The sequence below is a fragment of the Haliotis rubra genome, unplaced genomic scaffold, assembly GCF_003918875.1.
Source record: "Haliotis rubra isolate DU_JTF1 unplaced genomic scaffold, ASM391887v1 Scf168, whole genome shotgun sequence".
Lineage (NCBI taxonomy): Eukaryota > Metazoa > Mollusca > Gastropoda > Lepetellida > Haliotidae > Haliotis > Haliotis rubra.
This window is the reverse complement of record NW_025765647.1, coordinates 1270350-1289549: the sequence shown is the minus strand read 5'-3', so window position 1 is coordinate 1289549 and position 19200 is coordinate 1270350. Positions and strand designations below refer to the sequence as shown.

The following is a 19200-nucleotide window of genomic DNA, read 5'->3' as shown; positions in this document are numbered from 1 at the left end:
TGCCCTCTACTTTCGCTTTCATTATTGCCTTCGCCTGTGTACTTGGTTTACCCACATGGTTTACCCCATGGTTTACCCACGCTGTTTCGTAGGCGGGGTAAACCCACCAGGCGGAAGACAATTTCGTTGGGAAACCACTCGATATGCCTCATCGCTCATAGGACTGTCATTCACATGTACTTGAGCGTAACAGGCGCATAGTCTCTCTTTCGGGTGGATGGTGTGTTTTGTTGTGTGTGTTTTGTTGTGTATGTGCGATTAGGTCTACTAACGCCTACAGGGAAAAATAGCTACAGGGAATAAATAGCAACAAAGTTTGTTGTGACAGCGCTTACCTGCACATAAGTGGACTGTTCCAATTAGTGTGTACTACTGCCTACAATGAGATTAGGGGAGTAAAAAATAACTGTCCAGTTGTGTTTTGAAAACTTACATGCATTTAATTTTAGAAGAACCTTCTCACACGAGAGGGAGACTAAAGAGTAGAATGAGAGAGATTATTCAAAGTGAGAAGGAAATGTATTGCTGAAAATGCTTGTAACCAAACTTTTTGTTCTGTGTTTTTATTTTCGTGTTGTGAGTGCGTGCGTGCGTGCGTGCGTGCGTGCGTGCGTCTGTGTTGTAAGTTACTGTAGATCATACAAGACTGACTGACTGAGTTTGGCTTTACGCCGCTTTTAGCAATATTCCAGCAACATCACGGTGGGGGACACCAGAAATGGGCTTCACACATTGTGCCCATGTGGGGATTCGAACCCGGGTCTTCGGCGTGACGAGCCAACGCTTTAACCATTAGGCTACCCCACCGCCCCCGTAAAGCCTTTAATCACTCACTGTAAAGAGAATCTGGAAATCTAAACGATTGTCATTTCGCTGGTATTAGTATTAATGAGGTTGTCAGGCAAATGGGCACATGATTTCCGTGTATTCCAGTACACATCGTTGTCACACTCAGTGTCCCCGCTATAAGTTGGTGGGCTGAATATATGTTCTATAATGGACGAACAATTCAGTGACTGATCATATGCGTATCAGCCAACGCAATCTGGATAAGACGAAATGCCATTAAACAGCTCGAACATTATCGAATTCGGCGTTAAAATGCAATCAAACATAATATACGACAGTCGAGACGATGATGTCATTGAGTTTGTCAATGCACTTGTGAGTTACCCATGAAGATCCGGGTTAGAATTGGTCACCTTCCACAAATGGCTGACACGCCTAACATAAATGAAATACCGGAGTTGATGAAACCTGATACTTCGAGTTATCCGAGGTTCGACACAACCACAATTGATGACCATATAAGGAAGACGCAGAGACCACGTTATAAGTTCGAGACAGCCGTGAGCTCGACTCATCAGAGCTCGACCAAGCAGTGTTCGACTGTTCTACCAAAACGGCGTTAAACCGAACTAACTCTCAAGAGTGAGTGAGTGAGTTTAGTTTAACGCCACACTCAGTAATTTTCCAGTTATATGGCGGCGGTCTGTAAATATTCGAGTCTGGACCAGACAACCCAGTGATAAACAGCATGAGCATCGATCTACGCAACTGGGATACGATGAAATATGTCAGCCAAGTCAGCGAGCCTCACCACCCGATCCCGTTAGTCGCCTCTTACGACAAACATGGGTTGCTGAAGATCAATTCTAACCCGGATCATTTACGGTTGTTCTGTGGAAGGAAAACCTGAAGTGATGCATGCGAGGCATTAACCACTTTGATGATGACACCCGCTAGCAAACCTCGTGACTAACCAAAGAACGATAATCCTAGAAGACCAAAGGGACGCAACTCTGCACTTGAATTCCGGTGTGTATGGCAAATGTGTCACACATTCTCGCTGATGTATTCTATTTCAAGAATGAACAAGGAAGCAAATCAAAACACAATTTCTATTGTATTTACAAAAGAAACCCCAGATATTTACACACCAAATATTTACGTATGTATATAGTACAAAAATATTGTCTATTTACATATCAACATCACAGGCTGAGTTCGATTGGTTTTACGATATCCCGGCTATTTTGAGCCATAAAATAGATATATTGCAGGGGCCCGTTTCAGAAAGCGACCGTAGCGTTGCGACTGTCGTATGTCTATGTGAAAGTATGGGAGTTACGATCACCTTAGCGCTACGATTGCTTTGTGAAACGGGACCCTGGATCATGCACCTTTGTGTATGGCTGCGTATTCTTGCCAGGTCTAATACTCAAGGTGAAGGCCGCGCCATCTTTCTTGACGTTCCGTTTTTGACGACAATTTTGATAGCTGCTAGGCATTTATTAAAGTTCCACTGTATGCTCCGTATGGCAGTTTCGCATCAGTAATCAGATCGTCGGCAGAATTTCCAGTAACAACCGAAAATGGCCAAGCCAATGATAGTCAGTCCGAAAGGAATTCCAACACACAGTCCGACGATAAGCGGCGAATTACTGTAGGGAGAGAAAATAGTGTACTGTTATGTATAGAATATATGGTGCAAAAACATTCACAGTCTCTGTTGTGTTTTCATATTTGAGTAAGGCCGGTGGTGTAGCCTAGTGATAAACGTGTTTGCTCGTCAAGCCCAAGGTCCGGGTTCGATTCCTAACATGGGTACAATATGTGGAGCTCACCTTGATAGTGCAGGAATAGTACAAACCCAAATTACTCGTATTAAATATTTGCGTGAAAGTGTTTTCTATTTATATTTTTTAATTTTAATTTATTTGGTATTTAAACTCTATATAAGTCTATTGGCAGTAGGGCTGGGGTTTTTGTATGGAGACTAATTTAATTATGGTTAAATCGGCATAACAGGATATTTCTTAAATTAAAACTATGAGCCTAAATATCTTTTCTCGCAACAATGTATTTTAGTGCAAATAATAACATCATTTTTTAACTGTTGGAAGTAATATTTTTTTGTTAAATGTCTTGAGGTTGCGATAAAATCTACAGTCCATGACTTAAAAGCCCTTAAAATTCTACTGACTGACTGACTGAGTTCTACCTTTTTTACGCCGCTTTTAGCAATATTCAAAACATCACGGCGGGGACACCAGAAATGGGCTTCACATTGTGCGAACGAACCTTTGTTTCGGCGTGACGCCAACGCATGATGGCCCCACATTCTACCTTTGATGGCCAGCCATCCACAGATGTAAATACGTCATAATAATTGATCTTCAGTAACCCATGCTTGTCGGGTCGGCTAACGGGATCGGGTGGTCAGGCTTGCTGACTTGGTTGACACATGTCATCGTATCCCAATTGCGTAGATCAATGTTTATGCTGTTGATCACTGAATTGTCTGGTCCAGACTCGATTATTTACGAACCACCGCCATATGGCTGGAATATTGCTGAGTGCGACGTAAAACTAAACTCACTCATTCATACTGGGTACATGAAGGAACGTATAAACATGTCACTCTGAACAGCAGTCAGAAAGAGATACCTCCAATGATTAATTATACAAATGCTACTCACTCAACCTCTCCATTCCTACAGCATCGTTTGTATTTGCCTAGCCCACAGCAGTATTCTGTCTTAAGGCAATCTGTGGGGAAGATGCCTCGTTTGAAGTAACAGAACCCATGCACCATTTCTGAAAGAGAGAAATAGATAAGTGTGATAGTAATATAATTGCCTTCAAGTCTGATAACGTGTCACATTTGAGTCCCACAACGGCGAAGGTGAAGGCCACTAGTACACTCAGACTCAAGCCAGCGCGTCTACAGTAACCCCTGACGACGACTTTGACCGTACAAAATTGCTACAAATGGGGCAATCTTAAGGGTACAGATTTTTTCAAGCGAAAGCCGCGTGGCGTCCAGGAAGTGAAATCAACAAGAGGGATATCCGGGTACCTGAGGATAAGTGAGGCTTTCCAGTGTTTTATAGTCAAATAATATGCGTACATGCAACTGAATTATTAAATACTCTTTGTAAATATTTATGTTTGAGCTTTGAGCTGAGACAGCAGCTGGTTACTGGACAATACATTTGTGTTAAAATTTTCAAAATGCCCCTTATGTTAAATTATACGTGTTTATAATGTATGCTACATTCACTATTGTATATATTAGTAATTTGTATCGTGGTATATGGGCTGAAAGCCTTCATACGAAATAAAAGACTTGATTTGAGTCACCTGTCAACTGATATATTTTCTACCTGACCTCCGTTCTGAAATGTTATTGAAAACAAATGCGCAGACTCACTCACCCGCACGCACGCACAAATATAGCCACAACACATACATACATACATACATACATACATACATACATACATACAGACATACATACATACATACATACATACATACATACATACATACATACATACATACATACATACATACATGCATGCATGCACGCACGCACGCACGCACACATACATACATACACACACAGAGACATACATACACACACACACGCACGCACGCAGGCACGCACACACATACATACATACACACACACAGAGACATACATACATACATACATACACACACGCACACACACACACACACATACATACATACACACACACAGACATACACATACATACACACAGAGAGAGACATACATACACACACAGAGACATACATACATACATACACACACACATACATACATACACACACAGAGACATACATACATACATACACACACAGAGACATACATACATACATACATACACATACATACATACATACATACATACATACATACATACATACATACATATACATACATACATACATACATACTATAAAGACAATATAAATTAAATCACACAAAACAACTAAATACAATTCAATGACAATAATCATATTAATATTAATGATAATACCTGCCAGACATATCGCCAACAACAGTACCAGCCAGAGGTTCCCCATCGTCCTGTTGCCTCAGTTATGACGTTTGACCCAGCTCTCACGCCATTTGTAGTGGTAGTTGATGATTCAGATGTATATACGTAGTGTAGTACACAACCGCATCACTTGTTCCTGTTTACAAGCTGCAGTCGCTTCTCAGCGCCCAACGACCGGAAGCTGACAATTATACCTTCCCTTTGGATGGATGTATGTTGAAATCAGAGTAATGTTGTTTAATGGTAATTAAAATGTATTGCGTGTCATAATGTCCATATTGTGCACAATATTATGCAGTTATGATAAATATGATAAGTACGACGTTAGCCTCTATGCTGTTGGCAATTCAGGAGCGGCTCACAACCTCATCATAAGTACGCACATTCTCATATTAACGAACACGGAATGAATTAAATATCGTGAATCAGGCACTCACGAGCCTACTATCAGGCACTCACGGACTTATTACCAGACGCTGACAGGCATACTATCAGACACTGAGGAATGTGCTATCAGAACAATGATGAACATTCCATCAGGCACTCACGAACTTACTATCAGGCACTCGTAATTCTTCCAAGGATTGTTATATAAAATGAGTGTCTGGCAATCCTGCCTTGATGACGAGACCAGTGTACAAGATTCGGAGACGGTCGGTGGGCAGTCTAATGGTTAAAGCATTCGCTCGTCACGTCGAAGACCCGAGTTCGATTCCCAGCATGGATATATTATGTGAGACCCATTTCTTGTGATATTGCTGGAATATTGCTAAAAGCGGCATAAATCTGAACCCACTCACTCACCGGTTCAGAAACCTTTCTTTCAATGAGGGAGGCGAGCACATGAAAATGTTTTAGAAAATAACCGAGACTGTTGTTGCTGTCCGATTCTTTACGGTTCGGCCTCGTGAACAGAAATGGCAACACAAACATTGCCCTCGATATGGTGAAAAACTCGTATGTCTGATGTTTACAAAATATGTAAACACGCATACTTAAATATACTTCTCTCCAAAAGTTTAGACTCACTATAGAAAAAGTATGAAAATTGTTAAGCCATGTTATCTTAACGGAATAAGTCATGATGTTCCCATCTTTTACTGATTATGCTTGCAAATGTTTCCATATTTAACAATAAACCCATGGTGACTCAATAATCTTCTTCGCATACAGGCCCCGTGGCAGTTATATTACAAATGACAAGTTAACTCCCATTTGATACAAAACGTTAATTTGACAAAAGTTTTAGTGTATTTTGGTTCCTTAAGTAAAAACCCATTACTTAATCATATAATCATTTCAGCAAAAGACATATTTATGTCTCTTATTGACAAACAACATTCCAAAATGCAAGAACTTTATAAAGACTTTAAAAGATATTTTTTCTGTTGAAAGCTTCATTGCCAAAAGAAAGAATGAAATGAAGAAATTTGCAAATAAATGGCATCCATTATTCCCAGTATTCAAACCTGGCCTGTGTATGCAGCAACCGCTTTTGTAAAATCTTGATCTGTTTCCCCTTTTGAAAAATCTCTTTGTTTTAGCTATGTATTGATTAATTAGTTAACATGTGTGTAGGTGCACTGATGTAACATTGGGAACATATATTATAGGGCGGATATATGACACAATATACAACACAATAAGTCGGATGTGGCGCAATATACAATACACATTGGATGTGACACAAGACACAGCATGATGTCAGATGTGGCACAATATACAACATATGTTAGATAAGACCTATATACAATATATGTCAGATAAGACACTATGTACAACACGATAGGTCGGACGTGACTCTATATACAACATGGTATGTCGGGTGTTGCACTATATACAACATGATATGTTAGATGTAGCTTTATGTACAACATGGTATGTCGGGTGTTGCACTATATACAACATATGTTAGATAAGACCTATATACAATATATGTCAGATAAGACACTATGTACAACAAGTGACGGACGTGACTCTATATACAACAAGGTATGTCGGATGTGGCGCTATATACAACATAATATGTCAGAGGAGTATGCATTATACAACATGATAGATCAGATATGATGCAATATACAATGAGATAGAAGGGATGTGATGCAATATACAGCATGATATGTCAAATGTGGTCCTTTAAACAATATGACATGTCGTATGTGATGCTACATACAGCGTGACATGTCGGATATGACGCTATATGTGGCATGGTATTTCGGATGTTGCGCTATGTACAACATATGTTGGATGTGACTCCATATACAATACAATATAATATGTCTGATATGGCGCTATATACACCGTATACACCCTGATATTTCACTGGTCTAACTATGTTACATCCTGAAAAAGTTACGATATTGAATTTGGACTTCATGCTCAAGGCCACAATGAAATATGTCCATGCGAATTAATCATGCAACAACCCACGTTCTTAAGGTGAGCACGGACGCACATGCATATGCTTTGCAAACCAAAATTACACGGATAAAACGGTAACTGTAACACATTTTACTCTGATTTCAACAAAAACAAAACTGATATTGAAATTTGGTAACACATTACTGCAATCTGAGAAGAATACACCAAAAACGTGAACATCAACAATGCTGGAAAGTATGGTCACCATGACTACCCCTGAAATCTGATTGTCGCAGAGTTTTCATACAATGGTTATTCTGATTGTATGAACCACCACAGGCGACCACACCAGTATTAGGTGCAGCATCTCCTCCTCATACTTGCAATCAAGCATTCTATCATTAGCACGGGCGGTGGGGTAGCCTAGTGGTTAAAGCGTTCGCTCTTCACGCTGAAGACCCTGGTTTGATCCCCACATTTCTGTATCCCCCTGCCGTGATATTGCCACAATATTGCCAAAAGCGGCGTAAAAATAAACTCACTCACTATTATTAGCATCTGATTCCTCTGCCATTATCTGTACAGTGTATGCCTCAGTTGTTTATTTTGAACAGGATAAGGTCCTTCTCGAACATCGTCTAACATTGTCCGTTTGTCATCCATGAATATCTGACGTTTGGCAAGGTTAACAAAATGCGGCACCATCGTATCCAGTACCTCTTGCCGAAAATGTTGACCCTTGACTTTTCCAATGTGTTAAAAATGGGACCCATAGGGAAAGAGCGGTTTGAGACCTCAACAAAGGAAAGTTTGTGGACAGAACAAATCCGAGTAACAGTATCTTTTACGTATTATGTTAACATTGACTGATTAAAATAGAGCCGTAAAAAGCGTAAAGTAGGGTTGGAAACAATGAAGAGTGACTTCGAACTCTTTTCAGAGTGTACTTTAGGCGTCAGTCTCGTGGGGAAATTTAGATGATTCTGATAAGCATGAAAAGCAGACACCTTCCCTATCAGAAAATGGATGCTTTCGCACTGGTACAAAATGTGGCGTGTTGGTACACAAAATAGCATGTGTTACAGCAGTATCTAAAGAGCCAACTTTATCACTTTAATTATTGACGGAGCTGTCAGTGTTCGAAAGTTGAAACCTGGTACTCCACTCGTCCCGAAACCGATAATCATACTTCATGTTGCATATGCTGCAAAACATGGCCATGAAAAGATTATGTTACGAGCAGTAGCTGCAGATGTTGTAAACAAGACCAGACGGGACAATTTAGGAATGGCTAGCAAGTCCTAACTTGACCCACAGAAGGAAGCAAGCTACAAAGACATATTTTATAGCATTGGAAAGATCTCGATTAGATGAACCCCAAAAGTTCATGTGCCAGTGTGTTCACGTTTTCATAAGCTCACAAATTGGAAGGCCGTGGGCCTAAACCTGTAGGGCCTCTAGAAATAGGAGAGTGCTTCAACATACTTGGTGAATACAAGAACTATTTATCATCCAAAACTGTGTTCCACAGGAGATATCGCTTGCGTGAGATCAGACGATATCTCCTAGGAGATATCGTTTTGACAGTAGATTTTGCACAATGCCATGACAATGCTATGACGTCACAATGCTGTACTGCAAATCTAATGGCAGTACTGTGTTCAGAGATGTACATTTTTCATTGGAAACTAATGGAGAGTGATTTTTTATGATAAATAGAATCTCACCCTCGTGTCTTCTGATATGAAATATATCAACACTCGTTGATAAAAGTAGAAATATCCTCGGCAAGCCTCGGATATTTGTTACTTTATCAACTCATGGTGATATATTTGATATCAAAAGACACTCGGGTTAGATTCTCTCTATATCAATGATTCCCAGGATGTGATTGTTCAGAATCAAAACTTTTCTTGCAAAGTTAGTTGCACATTAATGATTAACAGCTCCTGAAAGAAAGGTACCCCTTGACCGGATTCTGATTACACGGCCTTGACCTTGGCTTGTTGTTAACAGCCTTTTATGGTACTTGTGCAAGAGTTATGTTGTAAAAATCATCAGAAATGTTTTCATAATTTCATAATTAGTTAATATTTGTTAAAATTAAAATTTCTTGAATAAAGATTTCACCAGTTAAACATATTTCAGGGTGTTAATCATTATCATTTTACAATCATGTAAAATTCAAAAAGGGTATTGTCCAAGAAACATATTAATTTCTGTGAATATACAATGCCATTTAGAAAGTGGTCAAATGTATCATATGTTATATTTGGGATTACACTTCCTTAGTAAAGTACAGATTCTAATACTTTTGTTAGGTTGAGTCCCATCCGGGATTCGAACCCACAGCTTAAGGGTCAGGCACCTAATCGCTAGCACACAAAGTCAGCCGCCTAACCCGCTCAGCCACCGCATCTTGTTATATTCATATGTTATATTCATCTCTGACGTAAACAATGTCATACATTACATTCATGCAACTGATTTAATGAATTACTTAAATGTAATTGACATAAATGATACAAATAGATATCATGTATATATCACATGAAACTATCCAAATATCATACATTACATTCATCGATGCAAGTGATCTAATTAATTACTTAAATGTAAATGATATAAATGATGCAAATAGATATCATATATATATCACATGAAACTATCCAAATATCATACATTACATTCATGCAACTGATTTAATTAATTACTTAAATGTAATTGACAAAGATGATACAAATAGATATCATATATATATCACATGAAACTATCCAAATATCATACATTACATTCATCTATGCAACTGATCTAATTAATTACATAAATGTAATTGATATAAATGATACAAATAGATATCATGTATATATCACTTGAAACTATCAAAATTGAATGGCAACAGGCCCCAATTTATTTCCGGAAACAGATTTGAGCAGACAAAAGATATCACATGAAACAGTATTAACACTTTTCAAATATCTACAGAAAGGAAAGTATAAGTCATTCATACACATTATGCTGATGATTTGAATGTCAGAGTCAGAGTCAGAGTCAGAGTTTATTTCCAGTATAAGGCCATAGGCCCAAAATACATTAAAACATACAGTATCTTCAGGGTCACAATGATCTTTCAAGAGTGTTTATAATAATCCGCTTAACATTAAATAGATATATAGCAACATGATTTACAAGCTAAATCTAAGTTAGCATTCTCTAAAAGATTACCTAAAAATATAAAGTGTAAGGCTTTATAACAAATTTTGCAATATACCTCTCTCTCTCTCTCTCTCAGTTGTGAACAGGATTAACTAATAAACAATACTTGAAATTAATCTCCAATATAGGTTAGACCTTTAGATTTACATGATGTACATAATCTCTGATTATAGTCAGATTTGATATAACGCAATGTTTCTACAGCTATCTTAAAACTACTACGCCTAAATTGTGCTGAAGCAAGTCTTAAAAGGGTAGAAGGGTTAAACGGTAAATAATATTCAACAATTAATACTGACCTAAAATATTGATAATAGTTGCATTTGGAGGAATTACTCAAGGAAGTGTACCAAGACTGTTTTAAATTATCTGATAATCTTTGTTCAAAGAAGCTTATAAACATTTTTACATCACCAACATCTTGGCTAAACCAAACATATCCAAAACCAAAATTTAAAAGAATGCTTTGAACTTTGATGCCCATGTTGCTCTATCATGACTTAAGGACAAGGCAACTTTGAAAGGGTAATCTGTCATGGAGAAGTTGTATTACTCTACACCAATATTTAATTACACGGGTCATATAATTAAGCTGCAGGGGCAATCTGCCACACTCACCCAGTGCCATAAAATTACAATATGACCTATTTATTTTAAGATACTATTGATAAAAATCAAGCCTCACACGTTCAATACTTTTACAATAAGAAGTCCCCCATATTTCTGGGCCTTAGCATAAATTGGTGTGATCAGTGAATAAAATAAAGTGAATTTGAATAATTCTGTACAATTAATGTTCCAAATTTCTTTTGAAAATGATTAACTGATAAAATTGCCTTTCTGGCTTGAGATGCTAAACATAATTGTGCTCTGGACCAAACAGGTGTTGGTGAAAAGATACAGCTTCTAATTGTATCCCATTAAAATACCACTTTTTATAAGATCAGGACCCTTCATTTCTAAAAACAACTTTAGTTTTCTTAAGATTTACATTCATTCCTGTTTCTCTATAAATGAATTCAAAGGCATTCATCATTTGCTGCAGTTGAATACACATGTGTTAAATGCAATGAAACATCATGAGCAAACATTGAGGTCATACACATTATCAAAAATAGCGGAAATAAATATCACCTTCATGTTGCATTAATGTACATAAATAATTAATATATATTATAAATATAGGGGGCTAAAATGCTTCCCTGGCCGTACCCACATTACAATAAAATTGTTTAGAAAGTCCCTCAGGTGTTCTAACACAGGCACAAAGTGAATTATACATTGAAGTAACAATATTTAAAAACTTCCCATCTAACCCAACCTTATGGAGAGCATGTAATAGTTCCTCATGTTTAAGTGTCTCGAAAGCTTTTGGAAAATTAAATGTAATCTTCCTTGTTTCTTATATGAATATTTCTGTGTCATAGCCTGAAGTGTAGAAATGTGGTCTATTGTAGAATAGGTTTTCATGAAACCAGCCTGATATTCACAAATAATATTTTATTTAAATCGTACCAAATTTAAATTTTTGATTTAGAATTGATGTAAATAATTTGCAAAGGCAGTCGATGAGAGATATACCGGGGTTAATATCGGGGGTCGTTCTTGTCATGAGATTTTTACAAAGGGCAAAAAATGCCCCAACCCCAAATGGGATGGAAATAGCCAAAGTCATATTTTTTTATAAACGAACTTAACAGTGAGAGTAGGGACAATGAAACTTCTCGACTCCTTTAGAAATTCATGTGCAATTCCGTATGGATCGGGGACTGTACTATTTGGCAAAGAGAGAATAGTTGTAGATATTTCTTGTTCGGGAAAAAATGATTGGTTTAAAAAAGAATGTGCGTTGCTTGTACGTTGTGATGGTGCAGGTTAATGTTCTTGTGTGTTTGTGAGGAGTATTAATGGACAAAAGATTTGAGAAGTCATCTATCGATTGTTAACATGATTGTGATGTTGGTTGAACGTGTTTTCTAAAATAATTTAGGGTTAGGGCTTGCTGCTACTAATTTATCTTTCTGTTTGTTTTGGAGCTGTAGTCTTTTTTGTTTGAATGTACATTTGATGAGTGTTTGTATATGTCTGAAGATAAAAAAAGTTTGCATTGTGCCCCTATGAACTCTGAGTGCTGCATTTGTGGCTGTGTTCTCATTTGTTGAAGCAAATGAAGCATCATGTATGTCTGTCTGTCTGTCTGTCTGTCTGTCTGTCTGTCTTTCTGTCTGTCTGTCTGTCTGTCTGTCTGTCTGTATGTATGTATGTCTGTGCCTGTCTGTATGTCTGTATGTATGTATGTATGTATGTATGTATGTATGTATGTATGTATGTATGTATGTATGTATGTATGTATGTATGTATGTATGTATGTATGTATGTATGTATGTATGTATGTATGTATGTATGTATGTATGTCTGTCTGTATGTATGTATGTATGTATGTATGTGTCTGTATGTATGTCTGTATGTATGTCTGTATGTCTGTATGTATGTATGTATGTATGTATGTATGTATGTATGTCTGTATGTATGTATGTATGTATGTATGTATGTATGTATGTATGTATGTATGTATGTATGTATGTATGTATGTAGCATCTTATCAATCCAACTAATGCGGCATCATCGGCAAATTTTACAGTTAGAGTTTGATTTACATCACTTTTGCAGTCATTAGTATATAATGTAAATAGGACTGGGGAAAGTACACAACCTTGTGGAACACCTGTGTATAAGATACGTGTTTTGGAGTGTGTCTCGCAATTGACTCTCACATTTTGTAGACGGTTGGCTAAAAAGTCCTTTATCCAGAGAAAATGTGAGGAACAACATTCACATCACATAGTTTCTGTAGCATCAAATATAGTATTAAAAGACGAGCTCAAGTCCACACATTAGACACGGGCATACATTTTGGATGAATCAAGAAGTTTCGTGACTGTATGTAATAGGGTCACTGTGGCATCATCAACACCTCGCTCAGCCTTGTATGCAAACTGTAGTGGATCAAAGTAATCTTTTAACATCACAGTGGAGACGTCGGAGCATAATCCGTTCAAGACGCTTCATGACAATAGTGTCAACGCCACTGGTCGATAATCGTGAAGTTCTGTAGGTCTTGGTATGTTTGGAACTGGAATAATTTTGGAAAGGTTCCATATTCATGGAATAACGCGAGAGTCATATGATTCCTCAAATAGTTTACTGAAAACATATGACAGTTCTGAGCAGCATCCCTTCAGTTAGTGATATCCTCCAGTTCACATGTGTAGTCGATGTCTTAGAATCTGGCGTAGAAAGAGTTGGATCTTCTGCGTATGCCTCTAATCATAGTCTGTATTCATTGCCAGGCTCTGCGCATGTCGCCACGTTGAAGGTCATTGTCAACTCTGACTTTGAAAGAGTATTTATTCTTTCTTATTTGAACATATAACTCTTTCTGTGATTCATTGTCTGAGACATTGATAGTTTTCTGGAATATTTTCAATTTCTGCGTGTAAGCAGGTAATTACAATACAGTGTTGTGATCAGATCTGTAGGCTTGTGGTATATTTCCATAGCACTTGTCCAAAACTCTGTCTCTGCGTGTAGCACACGTAACATACTGAGAATATACATAATAAATATGGATTATAATAATTGTGAACCCGCCAAACTAACAATACCAAGTCCCTAGTCTTATTACCCACGTATTACATATATGTTACAGGATTTCGACAAAGCCCTTTTTTCCACCATGACAAAATATCAGGAATGGTCTTCCTGTAATGTGTGATGTCCCTGAGTCTCCTGCATAAGTCGCACATAGGTTCCTGCTCGTAGTGCTGTTCAATGTAAGGAGAGCCCAAAAAGGTGAACCTGTAGTCCTCATTTTGATAATAATACCGCTCCTTGCGTTTCAGGATATCGATATACCTGTCAGTGTTGTAGTGCAGAAACCACAAGCGATCAGCCAGTTCTTTGGGGGACTTGAAATCAGCAACATTTAGGTAAGTATTTGGAGGAACATCACGTGAGTAGTTTCCGCCTCCGCGAACAACCGTTACAAGGTCAAGGGTAAAGTAATTGAAGAGTTTTTCAGTGATATAGTCAAGACAATAATTATTTTCAAATGCCAAATAGAACTTGTATGTTTCATTCAGATATGCCATCCACTCTTTATTTCTGAGTCTCGAAAACACCATCTTTCCACAAGCTCCATAAATATCAACCTGGATGTGCTTCTGCAGCTCCCTGACGTATGAGCGTCTCTTACTCCAATCTGCACAGTTACTCGCCATCCAAGCTACCAACTTAGTTTTCTTCCGAACAATGCTTGTATAGTTCTTGATAGGGATGTTTGGTCTTCTTCTGAGTACTCCATAGGGTCGAAATATATCCGAGTCGTGTCTATAAGCCATAGTCCAGTTGAAAGAAGAAGACCAAGGGTTTCTATGGTAAGGTCTGTTAGTGGACTTATGATATGGGACCTCACTGTTGTGGAAGATCCAGACCTGATCTGGTTTTCGAGGGGGAATGTCGCCTTCGATAAACTGTGAGTTAAATATGACGGCATCACTTTCTGGTAGAAATGTTTTATTTCTTGTCACGAAGCATTTTAACTCAGGGCATGCAGGTAAGGGAACTTTGCCTCTATTATCCGTTGGTACATACCTCGGTGGAAAGTACCAAAGAATTGTCTTGGGTGAAATAGAATTCACTTGTACTGAATCTTTTACCATGTCGTTTGTGAGATGCGACTTGCCCTGTTTCTGAAATGGGAGTACTGATAACATTTTTCTTTGGATCCAGCCAACATTGACCAGACTGAAGGTAATCCATAGGTGAATAAATCCGACTACAACCACTGAGATTGCAAGGATCGACCGAAATATACTGAAAAAGACACAAGGGTGTATAATAACAGCAAACAAAGTGCAAAAGCGAAATTGTAGTTGAGACTCTCTCTCTCTCTCTCTCTCTCTCACACACACATACATACATACATACATACATACATACATACATACATACATACATACATACATACATACATACATACATACATACATACATACATACATACATACATACATACATACATGCAGTCGTGTTAGGTATTATCAACAGAAGGTACTCACAGTTTTGTCATTGTCGGTATTGTGTTTGACTGCAGGTAAAGAGGCCTAACCACACAGTGAACGCCGTTTCTCCTGTACATGTGTTCAGACTGACATTCAATGATAACCAATCACGAGGGCTGTAACACATGGCTATTGAAAGATTTCCCTAATACGCATAGAATGATCACATGCTGTCAGCTGTCTTCTCGCTACATTCCGCAGACTTGGTTTGTCCAGCCTCAGCCAGTTCCGCCAAGCTTGCTGCAGCCAGCAGCTGAGGTTTAGACGACAGGACTATTAGGTTTACTGTTGTTCCAAGTCGAATGGGAGTAGAGGTGTGGTGGAGGAGGGGAGTGATGGGTGTGGTGATGGGTAGAGGTGGGTGTTTAGAGAAGTGTGCGTGCGTGCGTGCGTGCGTGCGTGCGTGTGTGTTTGACCTTTGCAACTACATTTTCACTTTTGCAATGTTACATTCCGGTCGATCTCATAGGGGTCAATTTCAAACCTTCAGCTCGAATGATGTGAAACAACCAGGACATCCAGGTTTCCTCAACTTGATTTTGACCTTGTTCAACTTTATCTCTTCTCTCTACATCTGTCAAGAAGAGATTTCAACTTTCTATCATGGTCACCAAAAGCTTCTTCAAACGTACCCAGTATGTAATCATGTATTGCCTTCGTACCTTGTACCTTTGGCAGCTGACAAGTCTGGTAACAAGTCATCTATAGTTGGTGCTGGATAATGGTTCCGCTTCAATGCTTTTGTTGGGTTTAGGTTCCAGACAAATTCTGATCTTCCCACTCGGTTTTGTCACAATAACCACTGCTGAAATTCAATCTGTAATGACAGACACCTGTTCGATAAATCTTAAAACCTCGAGTCGCTTGAGTTCACACTTCAATTTGGGTTTTAGAGCTAAGGGAACTTTTCTATAAAGGTAGTTTGACAGGTTCGAAAGTCTTGTCAATCTCTAAATGCAAGCTTCCTTCGAGTTTTCCTTCACCCTTGAACACATCAGCATACTCTTCAAGTACATCATCAGACATACTCACAGACATTATCAACTGAAAAGCTTGTATGACCAAGGAACCAAGGATCTGCTTCACATTGTCGTCGACGATAACAAAATGAAATTCTTTCACATCACCATTCATGGAATTTCGAACTCGAACTCTGCATTTTCCAGCTTCTAGTATCGTGTTGTCATACATGGTTGAAGTTGTGTTCGATTGAAAATAACACTCATTTCCAACTCTTCTGTAACTTAGTGACAATGTAGAAACTCAAAGAAGAACACATAAAATATCATTACAGATTTACTTAAGTTAACTTTCTAATAAATTATTCCTCTTCTCAACAATATTGGGGTTGTTGCTCCGTCTTCTGACACCATGTTGCGTCCTGAATTACATATCTAAGTGTAGTGAGAAGTAAACTTAGACGAGAGGTGATCGACATGTCACATGAGAACGTCTAACTAAGTACAAGGGAGGTAATGCTGACAAGCGTATACGACTGCAATCACATACCGCTCCACACGTTACCATCAATGATGACCAATGCCGTACACGTCTTCTCGTCATCACAAATGCCTCCCCACACCATGGCACTCCTACTCCCAAAGGGTACGATCTGTTGTATGCAACAACTCGCAGTACGTTTGCCACTTCGACGATAAACACGTTGTCTGCCATCAGACCGACATGCATAGCCTGCTCTCGTCGGTGAAGAGGACGCGCTGCCAATTATGACATTGATAACGCCTCATTTTTCTCGTCCATCTCAGTCTTCGACGACGATGTTCACTGACCAACAGCTGGCCTCTGCGGGGTCTGCAGACCTTTTGGTTCTGATACCGGCTGTCCAGTCGTTTTGCTACTGTCTGTCTGTTGAACACACGACCCACAGGCAAGAATCTGTTACGAATAAGATGCAAAGTGCGTAGGTAGCGATCTTCAGGTGGATGGTCACCCTTGGTCTCCCCGTTCGTGACCTGTCTTTTGTCCGACTCGTCATTCTAAATCGCTGGACCAAGTTGCCTACAGTTTTACGGGAGCAGTTCAATGTCATTGCCACATGGGTCTGTCGTGCCCATTTGCAGCATTCCTATGGCCCTCTCACATTGTTTTTGTGTTAACCTTGACATTTTATTTGTGTTTTTCTTTCTTAATTCTGCATCTCTAACATGTGAACTGAAGAGTTTTTATACCGTATGTGCAAGTGCAATTTCTATGCACGCAAATCACGTGTTTTTCGCAAAAAATATCACTTTGCAACACTGCGGTCATTACACGGATACGCATTCTGCGGGGTTTGGGGATTGGACTTGGCTTGATTTCTTTAGGTGAAAGTAGCTGTCTTTCAACAATTTAGTTCTTTTAGTTACGTTAAATATACAGGATCATGCATACACTCAAGCCAATGTGTCGTCATATGAGCGAAATATTCTCAAGCACGACGTAAAACCCAATTTCACCTCACCTCACCTCAAGCCATTGTATAATTGAGGTGATTTGTGCAATATTTATATGGTATTGTATGTACAGCAACGTTCTATGACAAAGAATGCCATACTGATCATGTCAGATTTGTTTGCTTTAAACATATTTTATTCGAAAATCAAATAGATTGGGCACAAATTATCCAACTTAGGAACGCCCTCTCCCAGAAGTTACATATGTCATATTTACAATACAAAAAACATTGACAACAGGGATTTGCAATGAATTTACAAGGTGTTTAAAGAGGATGTGTATAATATATACAAGAATAAAACTACAAAAATCTTTCAGTGAGCTTAATATATCTGTGTACATGTTCAAATAATAATTCATTTTTACATGGTGATAGTGTAACATTACCAAATAACAATAAATCTAGATTAATGGGTATGCGATGTTTAACGACAGTATTTACATTTACAAACAAATCTTTACGCTGCGTTGCATACAAAGAACATTCTAAAAGATAATGCCATGAATTTTCACAAGAACAACCACAAGTACAAGAAGCATCTGATCTTAAATTAATTCTGAATAAATCGTAATTAAGCGGACTTGTATTGTACCTTAGTTTTGTGTGAATAATGTTTAATTTCCTTGTACCAGACCAAAGAAAGGTGGGGCTGCATTTATTTTACTTTGAATTTTGAGTTAAAAGATCTAATCTGAGTTTCTCACCCCCCCAAACGTTGATAGCCCAGCCTTTTCCCGCATATATCATTGCGTATATGGCAATCATGTTCATATCTCACTTGTTGACCGTATTCTCAAAGGGAAGTTGATAAAGGAGCGCATTCTACAGGCATGAAATATCAGATGTTGCTGGTTTGTGTTTGGTTTGTTGTTTTACGCCGCACTCAAGCAATATTCCAGCTATATGGCAGCGGTCTGTAAATAATCGAGTCTGGACCAGACAATCCAGTGATCAACAGCATGAGCACCTCCTACGCAACTGGGATACGATGACATGTGTCAACCAAGTCAGCACGTCTGACCACACGATCCCGTTAGTCGCCTCTTAGGTTTACTGAAGATCAATTCTAACCCGGATCTTCACGGGTTCATATGAAGATTTACATGTACTCTTCAGACATGGTGGTCCTCAAGCTGTTTCCTTTAAGCATAAGTTTAAATTTTTGTCGAAGTAC

At 38.5% G+C, this 19200-nt stretch overlaps 1 protein-coding gene across 1 annotated transcript; it reads right to left on the bottom strand.

Moving 5' to 3' along the window:
• Window positions 1–14140: 14140 nt before the first annotated feature.
• Window positions 14141–15169, bottom strand: LOC124272256 (alpha-(1,3)-fucosyltransferase C-like). The gene has a single exon (XM_046707419.1). It carries the CDS (start codon window positions 15167–15169, stop codon window positions 14141–14143), a length of 1029 nt encoding a protein of 342 aa, XP_046563375.1.
• Between the last annotated feature and the right edge of the window lie 4031 nt (window positions 15170–19200).

Coding starts and splice junctions, on each gene's coding strand:
- LOC124272256 (XM_046707419.1), bottom strand. CDS start 15,169: ATGGTAAAAGATTCAGTACAAGTGAATTCTATTTCACCCAAGACAATT.